Source organism: Oncorhynchus keta, chromosome 7 (genome assembly GCF_023373465.1).
Source record: "Oncorhynchus keta strain PuntledgeMale-10-30-2019 chromosome 7, Oket_V2, whole genome shotgun sequence".
NCBI classification, from domain to species: Eukaryota; Metazoa; Chordata; class Actinopteri; order Salmoniformes; family Salmonidae; genus Oncorhynchus; species Oncorhynchus keta.
In genome coordinates this window covers 22611404-22627109 of record NC_068427.1, presented here as the reverse complement: position 1 = coordinate 22627109, position 15706 = coordinate 22611404, and the positions used below count along the sequence as shown (strand labels likewise).

Sequence of the window (15706 nt, the reverse complement as noted above, 5' to 3'; positions counted from 1 at the left end):
ACCATGTAATGCCTTGCAGGTGACTAACTTATGGAGCTGGTTGAGAGAATGCCAAGAGTGTGCAAAGCTGTCATTAAGGCAAAGGGTAGCTACTTTGAAGACTCTTAAAACTTTTTTTGGTTTCTACATGATTCCATATGTGCTATTTCATAGTTTTGATATCTTCGCTATTATTCTAAAATGTAGAAAATAGTAAAAAGAAAGAAAACCCCCTGAATGAATAGGTTTGTCCAAACTTTTGACTTGTACTATATACAGTATAATGTGTTGTCATAAACAGTTGACTTTTAATGGTATCATTTGCCTTCCGTACTACTTCACAGGACTGAAAATGAATTCATTATTTATCACTAAGCGTATGTAGCTGTAATAAATTCATTAAGCACATTACAAGGTCAGTAACAATCAAGACAACTAAAGGCACAACAATCTTGACACAAGACAACAAGGATTCAATTTCCCTTTTTATTGATGGTAAAAAATAACATATGAATTGATGGGGCAATGGGTCAAGCATACATGTCATTTAAGAGGTATATGAATGATGAACATTACAGTTTGGGCACATTACTTGGCAGGGGCAAATCAAACCCCTTGATAGCAGTCAAGACACAGTGTAACCTTTCAAGCCTACTTAGTGAGATAATGCATCATTTTTTTGCCATTGGAACACAGAATCTCATGTCTCTCAAGCTCAAGCTTTGGACAGTAGTTGTGTGCTTTATAGTACTATGCCTTATAGTGCTTTATAGTACTATGCCTTATAGTGCTTTATAGTACTATGCCTTATAGTGCTTTATAGTACTATGCCTTATAGTGCTTTATTGTACTATGCCTTATAGTGCTTTATAGTACTATGCCTTATAGTGCTTTATAGTACTATGCCTTATAGTGCTTTATAGTACTATGCCTTATAGTGCTTTATAGTACTATGCCTTATAGTGCTTTATAGTACTATGCCTTATAGTGCTTTATTGTACTATGCCTTATAGTGCTTTATAGTACTATGCCTTATAGTGCTTTATAGTACTATGCCTTATAGTGCTTTATAGTACTATGCCTTATAGTGCTTTATAGTACTATGCCTTATAGTGCTTTATAGTACTATGCCTTATAGTGCTTTATAGTACTATGCCTTATAGTGCTTTATAGTACTATGCCTTATAGTGCTTTATAGTACCATGCCTTATAGTGCTTTATAGTACTATGCCTTATAGTGCTTTATAGTACCATGCCTTATATATAGTGCTTTATAGTACTATGCCTTATAGTGCTTTATAGTACTATGCCTTATAGTGCTTTATAGTACCATGCCTTATAGTGCTTTATAGTACTATGCCTTATAGTGCTTTATAGTACTATGCCTTATAGTGCTTTATAGTACTATGCCTTATAGTGCTTTATAGTACTATGCCTTATAGTGCTTTATTGTACTATGCCTTATAGTGCTTTATAGTACTATGCCTTATAGTGCTTTATAGTACTATGCCTTATAGTGCTTTATAGTACTATGCCTTATAGTGCTTTATAGTACTATGCCTTATAGTGCTTTATAGTACTATGCCTTATAGTGCTTTATAGTACTATGCCTTATAGTGCTTTATAGTACTATGCCTTATAGTGCTTTATAGTACTATGCCTTATAGTGCTTTATAGTACTATGCCTTATAGTGCTTTATAGTACCATGCCTTATAGTGCTTTATAGTACTATGCCTTATAGTGCTTTCAATATTTGACAGATTAGTCAACCGATGTCCATTTACTGATACCATGGCAGCAAACTTGTTCAGCCCTCATTCCTCCTCTGTTGAGACAAAGAGTCAGTTGAGAGATCCTCCCTCCGGCTGCAGTCTCACACAAGGGCCTGGTTCATACACACACAACTAACAGCTGTATCAGTAAACATTGTGGTCTCAGAGGAAGCTGCAGTCTCTCTCGTTCTATCTCTGAGGCTTGTCAAACTAAGTAGAGTGTTTCTGATACTAACTGCTAGCTGGCTGGCACAGCTCAGGCTAGGTCCAGTAAGATCCAGGACCTGAGATGAAGAGGCTAGTTGACATGGCAACAAGTAGAGAACCAAGGTAGTAACACCCCACAGCGTTCATGGGAGAATATATATTTTTTATGTAACCTTTATGTAACTAGGCAAGTCAGTTAAGAACACATTCTTATTTACAATGACGGCCTACCCTGGACGACACTGGGCAAATTGTGCTAAGCCCTATGGGACTCCCAATCATAGCCGGTTGTGATACAGTCTGGATTCAAACCAGGGTGTCTGTAGTGACGACTCTAGCACTGAGATGCAGTGCTATTGACCGCTGGGCCACTCGGGAGCGGAACAGGTGGAATGGTATCAAATGTGTCAAGTCAAACACATGGATTCCATGTTTTTGATGCCCTTTAATTTGCTCCGTTCCAGCCATTATTATGAGCCTTCCTCCCTTCAGCATCCCCCTATGGTGTGTGTGAGATAAAATGTACATTGAGTCAGTGTCTTTGAAATGGAGAGAGAGAGTATGCAAGCTTGGCGAGAAAGAGTATGCAAGGTTGACTAGACAATCTGGAAAAATAATGGATAGGGATTATGAGGTAGTAAATAAATAACAATATAAATAAATAACAATATACAGTACTTATAAATGCATCCTAGAGACAGACAGAAAAAAAATATCAAAAAAACAGTTCTTCCCTTGCCTCAAAACCCACAATACATCTGCATCACTTATTTTTCTTCTCCTGTGTGAAATAGAACCAGGCGTCCAGCAGTTTCTTGCTGTAGTATATCTGACAGGCATCCACCTGCACCGCCACAACTATAACCAGGTACATGACGGTGACTTCCGCCCAGCCAAAGACGAAGCGGTAGGCCTTGCCTTGGCAGTAAAGCTACTGGGCCTCGCCGAGCGTCTCCATGATGCCGTAGAAGAGTCGAGCGATGGAGAACAGGCCTGAGCTGATCATGGAGATCACTAGGCAGCTGATGTTGTTCTTGGACAGCGACAGGCTGCTGGTGACCAGTGGAAAGAAACTGATCAGGTAGGGGTACTATCATCTGTAGGGACGCCGGGTCGCTGGGCACCAGGTCGAGTTTGCTGATGGTCACCTGGGCCGCCACCACGAGCCACAGCCGAAGGTGGACAAAGTTGAGCTTCCGCAACTCCTACTTTATCAAGGCACTGGAGGCACAGAGAAAAAGGGGAGAAGAGGTTGAGACAGTATGATCCGATAGAAAAGTAGGCAGACAAGACAGACAAGCATACAGACAGATAAAAGCACAGACAGATATGAATCAACTGGTACTGCGGGGGCACATTCTCTCTGTGTTTGAATTCACTCCCATCAGTACCTGAAGCTTGAGGGCCCACACGAGACGTCATGTTAACAACCTGCTTCCCTGAAAACCAAGCAACAAACAAACAGTCTATTAGGCTTGGGGCTCTACTCAAACCTTAGCGCTGAAATTCAGCGCTAAAGCACAATTGAAATGTAAAGGCAATGTTAACGCGTTGGCGGAGACGGCTACATATGTCAGCTCAGTTGGAAATGGCCTGTAGCCCTTTCCTGCAGTCAATGACAAAAAAGGCCTCATGGGTTGAATATTATTCATATTTATGATGATTTCATAATTAATCAAGATTATATATTTTTTAAGAGGTTTTAAACGACAACAATCTGGTGTTTCTATATCAAACAGTTTTGTTACATTTCAGTCTTCTATGATCTACTGTATGTACAGTGTAATTGTGGGATGCAAACTCAAAATTGAACACATTTCAACTCTATATCTGACATGGTACAGGTGTCTTCTTTTTTTAAGCCAATAACCGTGTGTGAGGTGTATACTTTTGTTTCAAAGTAGATTTGTTTACGACTACAAAGAATCACTCTGTGTGACGCTGATTTAGCCCACGGCAGTAAAAGGCTACATTTACGAGATTGAATAGAGCCCCAAGTGTGCATATTCAGCAAACATTCTAGAAGATTCTATGTATTAACTCTACATCCAAACCAATATATTTAATGTAGTTTTTTAAAGCCCACATCTGATCCTTTAATAATGAGTATCATATGTGTTTTTCACATGCATTTAATTCAAATAATTGGTTGTGCAGACACAAATCAAAATCAAATAAAATGTATTCATATAGCCTTTCTTACATCAGCTGATATCTCAAAGTGCTGTTTAGAAACCCAGCCTAAAACCCCAAACAGCAAGCAATGCAGGGGTATAAGCACGGTGGCTAGGAAAAACTCCCTAGAAAGGCCAGAACCTAAACTTAGAGAGGGACCAGGCTATGAGGGGTGGCCAGTCCTCTTCTGGTTGTGCTGGGTGGAGATTATACCAGAACATGGCCAAGATGTTCAAATGTTCATAAATGACCAGCATGGTCAAATAATAATAATCACAGTAGTTGTCGTGGGTGCAGCAAGTCAGCACCTCAGGAGTAAATGTCCGTTGGCTTTTCATAGCAGATCTTTAATGAGTATCTCTACCACTCCTGCTGTCTCTAGAGAGTTGAAAACAGCAGGTCTGAGAAAAGGTAGCACGTCCGGTGAATAGGTCATGGTTCCGTAGCCGCAGGCAGAACAGTTGAAACTGGAGCAGCAGCACGACACACACCGATGTGATGATCAGGCTTCTATTTCTACCCTAAAATAATTTAATATTAAAAGCTCCTCTATTCTTGAAGTAAAAAAAATAAATCAAGAGCAATATAATTTCAATAAATATGACTGGCCCAGCAAGTAGGTACAACTATTGAGAATTGGGCTACTTTGAAAACGATGTCGCTGACCTAGTGGAAATTTGAAATGGAATTTGCATCTGTTGGCCATCAAGTAGGCTATACGTTTCTATGCAGTTGCAGGCTACTGAAGCCTACCATTTGATACAATAAATATACACTACTCAATCAAATAAAGGGAACACTAAAATAACACATCCTAGATCTGAATGAATGAAATATTCTGATTAAATATTTTGTTCTTTACATAGTTGAATGTGCTGACAACAAAATCACACAAAAATTATCAATGGAAATAAAATGTATCAACCCATGGAGGTCTGGATTTGGAGTCACACTCAAAATTAAAGTGGAAAACCACACTACAGGCTGATCCAACTTTGATGTAATGTCCTTAAAACAAGTCAAAATGAGGCTCAGTGGTGTGTGTGGCCTCCACGTGCCTGTATGACCTCCCTACAACGCCTGGGCATGCTCCTGATGAGGTGGCAGATGATCTCCTGAGGGATCTCCTCCCAGACCTGGACTAAAGCATCCGCCAACTCCTGGACAGTCTGTGGTGCAACGTGGCATTGGTGGATGGAGCGAGACATGATGTCCCAGATGTGCTCAATTGGATTCAGGTCTGGGGAAAGGGCGAGCCAGTCCATAGCATCAATGCCTTCCTCTTGCAGGAACTGCTGACACACTCCAGCCACATGAGGTCTAGCATTGTCTTGCATTATGAGGAACCCAGGGCCAACCGCACCAGCATATGGTCTCACAAGGGGTCTGAGGATCTCATCTCGGTACCTAATGGCAGTCAGGCTACCTCTGGCGAGCACATGGAGAGCTGTGCGGCCCCCCCAAAGAAATGCCACCCCACACCATGACTGACCCACAGCCAAACCGGTCATGCTGGAGGATGTTGTAGGCAGCAGAACGTTCTCCAGGGCATCTCCAGACTCTGTCACGTCTGTCACATGTTCTCAGTGTGAACCTGCTTTCATCTGTGAAGAGCACAGGGCGCCAGGGGCGAATTTGCCAATCTTGGTGTTCTCTGGCAAATGCCAAATGTCCTGCACGGTGTTGGGCTGTAAGCACAACCCCCACCTGTGGACGTCGGGCCCTCATACCACCCTCATGGAGTCTGTTTCTGACCGTTTGAGCAGGCACATGCACATTTGTGACCTGTTGGAGGTAATTTTGCAGGGCTCTGGCAGTGCTCCTCCTGCTCCTCCTTGCACAAAGGCTGTTGCTGGGTTGTTGCCCTCCTACGGCCTCCTCCACGTCTCCTGATGTACTGGCCTGTCTCCTGGTAGCTCCTCCATGCTCTGGACACTACGCTGACAGACACAGCAAACCTTCTTGCCACATCTCGCAATGATGTTCCATCCTGGATGAGCTGCATTGCCTGAGCCACTTGATGGGGGATGTAGACTCCGTCTCATGCTACCACTAGAGTGGAAGCACCGCCAGCATTCAAAAGTGACCAAAACATCAGCCAGGAAGCATAGGAACTGAGAAGTGGTCTGTGGTCACCACCTGCAGAACCACTCCTTTATTGGGGGTGTCTTGCCAATTGCCTATAATTTCCACCTGTTGTCTTATTCCATTTCCACAAAAGCATGTGAAATTTATTGTCAATCAGTGTTGCTTCCTAAGTGGACAGTTTGATTTCGCAGAAGTGTGATTGACTTGGAGTTGTCCCCTTTATTTTTTTGAGCAGTGTATATTGGAATGACAATATCACTGGAGTCATTGCAAATCAATTTGTGCCACTTGTGTAGCCTACCTTGACCTGGCAAACGGATTTAATAAATATCCTATTACTCAGTTTGTTGTTGTAGCCTTCTGTTATTATGTCATTATTAATGGCCATATTTAATTAATTAAATTGGAAGTTATCAATTGTGATAATCGTAGCTCGGCACAATAAAAGCAGGGTGAATAGATGACAGTGACGTGTGCTCGCTCGCGCGGAAGATCAGTCGCAGCATCCTTTTCCAGATATGTCAACTGTTGTTAAGAAACCAAAACATGTATTTTTGTGTTTTGCGGAAGAAAGAAAGCACCTCTTATTATGAGGAAATACACATATATATATATATATATATATATATATATATATATATATATATATATATATATCTAGGTCCCCATAGGATGAATCAAATATATAATAGACTATTTTAATAGTCATCTGAACGAGTCAAGGTACAGTAGCCTATCTGTCTGGCAGCACAGTATCCTCATCTCTACACCATATGGCATATCCAGTCAGCTGCAATGATCATGACTATAATTCATGACTGCATTATTAAACCAGAGCATATTTACTGTAGCCTAGATCAGGAGCAAGTACAATTCGTTTATTACATTTGGACTGGTGAACTGCACTTATCTGATGTGCACTTATTATGGTCACACAATGAAATAATACCTGTCTTATTTGGGCTCCCGAGTGGCATAGCGGTCTAAGGTGCTGCATCTCAGTGCAAGAGGTGTCACTGCAGTCTCTGGTTTGAGTCCAGGCTCTATCACATCTGGTCGTGATAGGGAGTCCCATAGGGCGGCTCACAATTGGCCCAGCATCATTGGGTTATGGCCGGGGTATGCTTTCATTGTAAATAAGAATATTAGGAAGGTGTTCTAACTGACTTGCATAGTTAAATAAAAATAAAACATTTATATAAATAAAAGTCTTGATATACACTGAGTGTACAAAACATTAAGAACACCTTCCTAATATTTGGCCTCAAGTTGTCGTGGCAAATGACATCAATAAGGGATCATAGCTTTTACCCAGTCAGTCTATTTTATGGAAAGAGCATAATGCTCATAATGTTTTGTATACTCAGTGTATGTTGAAGAAAAGAGTAACAAATGACCTTCTAGTTAAATCATCTTTATTATTGTTTTAAACAACATCAACAGAATAACAGTAAAAACATTCAAACTCAGGGTTTATTTTGGTTTACTGAATCTTTAGCACCAAATAAAGAAAGGAAACTGAATTCATATCTGGAGTCAATTAAAAAAAAAAGAAAGTTTTAACTACATGTTATTCCACTTCTGCACATTTAAAGTCAGGAGGTCAGTAGTCAAAATAATACATTATAGTGATAAATGCTGCAGGATGTTTTTGTTATCAGTCTGTATTGTGTATTGTGCTGGGGCACTGGGGGGTAGAAGGGTAGGGGGCAGGGGCGGAGGTGGGTGAGGGAAGGGTAGATGGGTTAGTTATAGGGACATGGGTGACGGAGGAGGAGAGGGAGGGGCATGCAGGAAGGCATTTTCACCCTTCTTCCTCTCTTTTTTAATGTTCTACTCTTTGGGTGCGTTTGTAAATTCCATCTGGAGTGCCAGAGAGCGCTCCGAGTGTGATCTGGCCATTTGTAAATTCCCTCTGGAGTGCCAGAGAGCGCTCCGAGTGTGATCTGGCCATTTGTAAATTCCCTCTGGAGTGCCAGAGAGCGCTCCGAGTGTGATCTGGCCATTCGTAAAATCCCTCTGGAGTGTCAGAGAGCGCTCCGAGTGTGATCTGGCCATTTGTAAATTCCCTCTGGAGTGCCAGAGAGCGCTCCGAGTGTGATCTGGCCATTCGTAAATTCCATCTGGAGTGCCAGAGAGCGCTCCGAGTGTGATCTGGCCATTTGTAAATTCCCTCTGGAGTGCCAGAGAGCGCTCCGAGTGTGATCTGGCCATTTGTAAATTCCCTCTGGAGTGCCAGAGAGCGCTCCGAGTGTGATCTGGCCATTTGTAAATTCCCTCTGGAGTGCCAGAGAGCGCTCCGAGTGTGATCTGGCCATTTGTAAATTCCATCTGGAGTGCCAGAGAGCGCTCCGAGTGTGATCTGGCCATTTGTAAATTCCATCTGGAGTGCCAGAGAGCGCTCCGAGTGTGATCTGGCCATTCGTAAATTCCCTCTGGAGTGCCAGAGAGCGCTCCGAGTGTGATCTGGCCATTTGTAAATTCCCTCTGGAGTGCCAGAGAGCGCTCCGAGTGTGATCTGGCCATTCGTAAATTCCCTCTGGAGTGCCAGAGAGCGCTCCAAGTGTGATCTGGCCATTCGTAAATTCCCTCTGGAGTGCCAGAGAGCGCTCCGAGTGTGATCTGGCCATTCGTAAATTCCCTCTGGAGTGCCAGAGAGTGCTCCGAGTGTGATCTGGCCATTCGTAAATTCCCTCTGGAGTGCCAGAGAGCGCTCCGAGTGTGATCTGGCCGTTCGTAAATTCAGAGTGTTGTCAGATTGTCCATTTGTAAATTCAGAGCATATCTCTCTCGAAGCGTTCAGTGCACACACTGGACACTCTGGCCGAGGAGTCGGGCTGATCCGAGAGTTGTGACCTCACAACTGCAGTCGAGCACCCAAGATAACTGGCTAAAGCTAATTCCAGACATAAATGAGAGAGCGCCTCTCTCTGACATTTTTCTCCGACCTAGCAGAGTTGGTTAGGCTGTTTCTATGTTATCCAGAGCGTTGGTGACTGTGCTGCTGGCAACAATTTAATTACGCTTTTTTGACAACGTTTACTGACACCGGCCATATTCTTTGTAACATTTAAAAAAAAAATTAACCCTTTTTTCTCTCCAATTTCGTGGTATCCAATTGTTAGTAGTTACTGTCTTGTCCCATCGCTGCAACTCCCATACGGACTCGGGAGAGGCGAAGGTCGAGAGCCATGCCTCCTCTGAAACACAACCCAACCAAGCCGCACTGCTTCTTAACACAGCGTGCAATCAACCCGGAAGCCAGCCGCACAAATGTGTCGGAGGAACCACCGCACACCTAGCAACCTGGTCAGTGTGCATTACGCCCGGCCCGCCACAGGAGTCGCTAGTGCGCGATGAGACAAGGTTATCCCTGCCGGCCAAACCCTCCCTAACCCGGACGACGCTGGGCCAATTGTGCGTAGCCCCATGGGCCTCCCAGTCGCTACACCGGCAATATTCAATGTTGAGCGTTTGTAAATTCATCAGTTATTCTGCGCTCCAGCACACTCAGACGAGAGTGCTCTGAAATGGAAGTAGATAGCCAGAGGGAATTTACCAACGTACCATTTGTCTTTATTCTTTAGGCTCCACAAGGAAACCTAATTCCATAAGTCTCCTCACTTACTCCTGGTTTGGTTTGGCCATCATGTTCTCTGATTGACATCAAAGTATTTATTATTCTTAAATCTTAACCTCCACATAGAGTACCTATAATCAGATTATTTCAATTCTGTACTGAGCCAAGAGGGATCAATTAGCTTCAAAAGTTATTCATAAGAATCACAATTGATTATCATTGTATCTGTTACTTACAGAAACGTTTAGGCCCCTCTTAATGAGGGTCTGGGTCTTGTTCAAATGTTTTTCATAACTGTCATTATAACACTACTGCTTTATTCAGTTGACACCTGACACATACAGTAATACAAGGGTTTGTAAGGACAGCAGTGGTCTTCCAATGTTTGGGTACAATAGTGTCTGTTGGAGCCTTATTCTTTACTTACCACAAGAGGCATTGCTGTGCACAACACTAATATACCCATAATGCATCATTTTGCCAACCATTTAATGCGACACAATCACCCTTATAAACATCACACATGATGCTTGTCTGCAAAAGTTTTTAAAAAGTATCAAACAAATCAATCAAAAACACAACAAGAAAGCTAAACTAAAACGTGAAATAAACCATTGCACCACTTTATTTGAATCTTGAACTCTATTGGTTTTCCTTTCTGTAAGTACTGTAATAGCACATTGCAGGTGCCATTTTACTAGGAAATACATTTGTTTTCTTTAGTTATTCAATTTACATTCTTTGCCACAGTTTCATTAATGGCAGCTGCCAGTTTGCAAAGGAACATGTAGGGACTTGAGAAAAAACACATGGTACACTGTGGCAATACAAGAGATATATCTCTTTCCACATTCGTCTGTGCAGCACCTTAAATTAAACTGATACATACAGTTGAAGTCTGAAGTTTACATACACTTAGGTTGGAATCATTAAAACTCGTTTTTCAACCACTACACACATTTCTTGTTAACAAACTATAGTCGGTTAGGACCTCTACTTTGTGCATGACACAAGTAATATTTCCAACAATTGTTTATAGACAGATTATTTCACATATAATTCACTGTATCACAATTCTAGTGGGTCAGACGTTTACATACACTAAGTTGAATGTACCTTTAAACAGCTTGGAAAATTCCAGAAAAAGATGTCGTGACTTTAGAAGCTTCTGATAGGCTATTTGACGTAATTTGGGTCAATTGGAGGTGTACCTGTGGATGTATTTCAAGGCCTACCTGCAAACTCAGTGCCTCTTTGCTTGACATCACGGGAAAATCAAAAGAAATCAGCCAAGATTGTAGACCTCCACAAGTCTGGTTCATCCTTGGAAGCAATTTCCAAACGCCTGAAGGTACCACGTTCATCTGTACAAACAATAGTACGCAAGTACAAACACCATGGGACAACGCAGCCGTCATATCACTCAGGAAGGAGACGCGTTCTGTCTCCTGGAGATGAACCTACTTTGGTGCGAAAAGAGCAAATCAATCCCAGAACAACAACAAAGGACATTGTGAAGATGCTGTAGGAAACAGGTACAAAAGTGTCGATATCCACAGAAAAACAAGTCCTATATCGACATAACCTGAAAGGCCGCTCAGCAGGGAAAAAGCCACTGCTCCAAAACCGCCATAAAAAGCCACACTATGGTTTGCAACTGCACATTGTACTTTTTGGAGAAATGTCCTCTGGTCTGATGAAACAAAAATAGAACTGTTTGGCCATAATGGCCATCGATATGGAAAAAGGGGGAGGCTTGCAAGCCGAAGAACACCATCCCAACAGTAAAGCACGGGTGTCGCAGCATTATGCTGTGGGGGTGCTTTGCTGCAGGAGGACTGGGGGACTAAACAAAATAGCATCATGAGAAGGAACATTATGACGATATATTGAAGCAACATCTCAAGACATCAGTCAGGATGTTAAAGCTTGGTCGCAAATGGGTCTTCCAAATGGACAATGACCTCAAGCATATTTCCAAAGTTGTGGCAAAATGGCTTAAGGACAACAAAGGTATTGGAGTATTGGAGTGGCCATCACGAAGCCCTGATCTCAATCCTATAGAAAAATTGTGGGCAGAACGGAAAAAGGAGGCCTACAAACCTGACTCAGATACACCAGCTGTGTCAGGAGGAATGGGCCAAAATTCACCCAACTTCTTGTGGGAAGCTTGTGGAAGGCTACCTGAAATGTTTGATCCAAGTTAAACAATTTAAAGGCAATGCTACAAAATACTAATTGAGTGTATGTAAACTTCTGACCCACTAGGAATGTGATGAAAGCTGAAATAAATAATTCTCTCTGCTATTATTCTGACATTTCACATTCTTAAAATAAAGTGGCGATCCTTACTGACCTAAGATGGAGAATTTTTACTAGGATTGAATGTCAGGAATTGTGACAAGCTGAGTTTAAATGTATTTGGCTAAGGTGTATGTAAACTTCCGATTTCAACTGTACATATGACTACATTTCACAATATGTGAACTCTGTTGATGTAATGGCATCTTTTAATGCAGTGTTGTAACGTTGTAACACTCTTAAGAGCGGTACATAGATACAGAAATCTTTGTACCACAACATAAATGGTTATAAAAACTGCATATATGTACATTCACTCACACACATACACACTCCTCTCTCAGATTTTCCCAGGGACTGTGCGACGCGTCCTCCCATCGCTGTCGATCTCAACAGCGTCGATCTCAACAGCATCAATCTCAACAGATAGTTGATGTTTTTAAAAAAAAACATACACATTTAAAGACTTCTATAAACAATGCTTAAATTTCTCCAACATTTTCTCCCTCTGTCACTGTCTCTTCCTCTCTATAGTTGTTGCTACATAGGGTACAACAAGTACCCAGAGAAGGATGAGTGGACGTATTGGCCAGCGTATAGTCCTGCGGCCTGGTCCGAGGGTAGCTGGAGGTACACGGTGTCCCCGGGCTGTAGAGGCAACACTGCGCTCCCCGACGCCTGATCCAGGAATCCCTTCTTATACTCGTCATATGTGTACATCACAGGCTCATCGTTCCTCATCAGCGCCACCCACACGTTGGCCCCTTTGCAGTGGACGTGGTAGGCAAAGTAGTAGATCCCGGGCATGTCACAGGTAAACACGCCTGTCTGGGGGTTGTAGTTCTGACGGCCGTTGTACAGGATCTTGTCGAACACCACAGCCGTGCCCACTGGTGGGAAGGGTGTGGTCACCAGAGCCGTGAACGCAGGCATCTCCAGGCCGTTACCCATTACTTCTCCACTGTTTCCTCCATATTTACCCTTCTTGCCATAGCCGGTGGTCTTGACTCCATCCAGCACAGGAGGAATACCCATCTCAGTGAGGACTGCTCCCATGTTAGGGGAGAGGGTGGGGGGTCCGGGTGGGCCTGGGGGACCAGGTAGACCTGGCTGGCCTGGATTTCCTGGTGGTCCTCCAGGACCTTCTTTACCTGGAGGTCCAAGAGGACCAGGGACACCTGGGTTTCCGTTACCCTCAACGCCGGGAAGACCAGGTAATCCGCTGTCACCTTTAGACCCAGGGGCACCAGGAGGTCCGATCGGCCCACCTGCACCTCCCAGACCTGGAATGCCCTTAGGGCCTTGGGGACCCTTCTCTCCTGGAAGTCCTCCCTCTCCCTTTGGCCCAGATAGGCCTGGAATGCCAGGGGCGCCTGGTAACCCTTTGTGTCCGCCTTCCCCTTGGGGTCCTACAGGCCCAGCGGGACCCCTTGGCCCTGGCTCTCCTACCTCTCCAAGGAAGCCATTCTGACCATGAAGTCCAGGAGGACCAGGCTCACCCTGGCCACCTGGCAGCCCCTTTTGCCCTCCCTCTCCAGCATCTCCTTTTGCCCCTGGTTGGCCAAGACCTCCAGGGGGTCCCATAGGGCCAAGGGGACCAGCTGGTCCGATTGGCCCAGGTGGTCCAATCACACCTGGAAGTCCTCCATGGCCTTTGTCTCCCTTTGGTCCTGGGCCTCCGGGCATCCCACCCATCCCTTTATCTCCCTTGGGTCCTGGGAATCCTGGTTTTCCAAATCCAGGCAATCCAGGCTTCCCTGGCAAACCTGGAGGGCCTGGGTGCCCTTTCCCACCAGGCATGCCTGGTTGTCCAGGCAGACCATTCTGGCCTGGTTTTCCCTGGCCTGGCAACCCTGGTGGACCGGTCTCGCCACCCTCTCCTGCTGGTCCAGCCAGCCCCTGCTCTCCAGGAGGGCCTGGTTTCCCTGGTCCTCCTGGTGGCCCCGATATGCCATTCATTCCAGGCTTGCCCACACCGGGCATCCCTCCCTGGCCTGGAGGTCCAGGGGGTCCTGCTGGCCCTTTGTGGCCTGGCTGTCCTGGCTGTCCAATTCCCTTGTCACCCTTGGGTCCTGGTAATCCTGGTAGTCCCGGTAGGCCCTTATGTCCTGGCTCCCCCTTGGGTCCTGGTTGTCCTGGTAACCCCCCAACCCCTGGTTTTCCTATCCCCGGGAGACCTGGAGGACCAGGGGGGCCCTGAGGCCCTGGCTGCCCCATATGACCGTCTCCACCACTGGGGCCCAGCTCTCCAGGTACACCTGGGTCTCCCATGCTCCCTGGCTTGCCTGGAATTCCCGGGAGTCCTGGTTTGCCTACACCAGGGAATCCTGGGGGACCAGCGGAGCCTGGTTTTCCTTCACCTCCTGGCTGTCCTACCCCAGGAGGACCTGGTGGCCCAGAGGGTCCCTCAGGTCCTGCAGGCCCAGCTGGGCCCTGCTCTCCTGCCAGGCCTCCAGGGAGACCTCCCACAGCCCCACTGGGGATGGTCTGACCTGTAGGGGATAAGATGTCCAATCAGTCTAAACATTATTGGAAGATTGCAGGCATAGCACAATATTCAGCACAAGAGCAAAATGAAGTACAATCTGCTTGTGTGTATGTCTTACCTAGAGTTAGGTTAGGTAATGAACATTGAAGATTGACATAGTCTCAACATAAACAACATACTATTGCCCTACTCCATAGTAGTGCGCTACTTTCGACCAGAGCCACAAGTCCTTTGAGATTGCCATTTGATCTCACCTTTGTCCTGTCCACTGTTGACTACCACACCTTTGCGGGGGTACTCCTTGCCCATGTGCATGGGCATCTGGGGGATCTCTTTTCTGTAATGGGGGTACTGCATGTGGGGAATGTCCTTTCCTGGCCACTGCTGCTGAGGGTGCTGCTCTTTGCTGCCCATGCCCATGTGGGACAGGTGTGGCATAGGCTGGTGCTGCTGGGGTTGCTGCTGGGGGTGCTGCTGGTGCTGCTTGTGTCCGTAGTATACCCCCGCGTGAACGAGAGGTAGTACTGCAAGGTGAAACAGAGCCACGAGGAGAGGGGCTGAGAGAGAAGGCACGGCCATGGCCTGGGGAAGACAGCAGAAGAGAACTATGTTAGACAATCAGTCAATTGATCAATTGATCAAAAAGTCAATCAATGAGCCAATCAAAGGAATCTAATTCACTGCCAGTATGTATTTTTCAATCAAATGCAAACAGTCAAACATACATACATGGCAATAAAAGCCATATGACTGGTAATATGAAAGCTTTTCCCCATAGAAAGGGAATCATGCCCTGATACACCTTCGCATTGCTCTGGCTCCACCTACTGGACAGTAAAGAGCAATATATTACACAGACAGCGCTGCCCGCAACTGACCACAACCAGTCACTCAACACTTAACCATGGGCCATCCTTTTTAAAAATAGTATATATTGCCAGATGTAGGATGTGGTAAAACCACAAAACACTTTTTCTTTTTACATGCTCAATCTTGTAACAACACTGCTAACTGACTACATTTACATTTTATAGATGCTCTTATCTAGAGCAACTTCCAGTACTTAGTGGATACATTTTAATACTTTTTTTCTACTGTTCAAACCCACAATCCTG

The 15706-nt window shown here is 44.6% G+C and overlaps 1 protein-coding gene and 1 pseudogene across 1 annotated transcript in view; both read right to left on the bottom strand.

Moving 5' to 3' along the window:
* Positions 1-2722: 2722 nt before the first annotated feature.
* LOC118386184 (protein jagunal homolog 1-A-like) lies at positions 2723-3381 on the bottom strand (annotated as a pseudogene).
* A 4239-nt stretch (positions 3382-7620) lies between these two features.
* The window catches only part of LOC118386168 (collagen alpha-1(VIII) chain-like), a 31867-nt gene continuing 23781 nt past the window's right edge, over positions 7621-15706 (bottom strand). The window contains exons 2-3 of the mRNA XM_052522255.1: positions 14846-15173; positions 7621-14595 (exon numbers count right to left, since the gene is read on the bottom strand). Of these exons, the coding sequence (XP_052378215.1) occupies positions 12644-14595; positions 14846-15170 (2277 nt within the window). The 5' untranslated portion in view covers positions 15171-15173 and the 3' untranslated portion in view covers positions 7621-12643. The remainder of the gene's footprint in view (positions 14596-14845; positions 15174-15706) is intronic.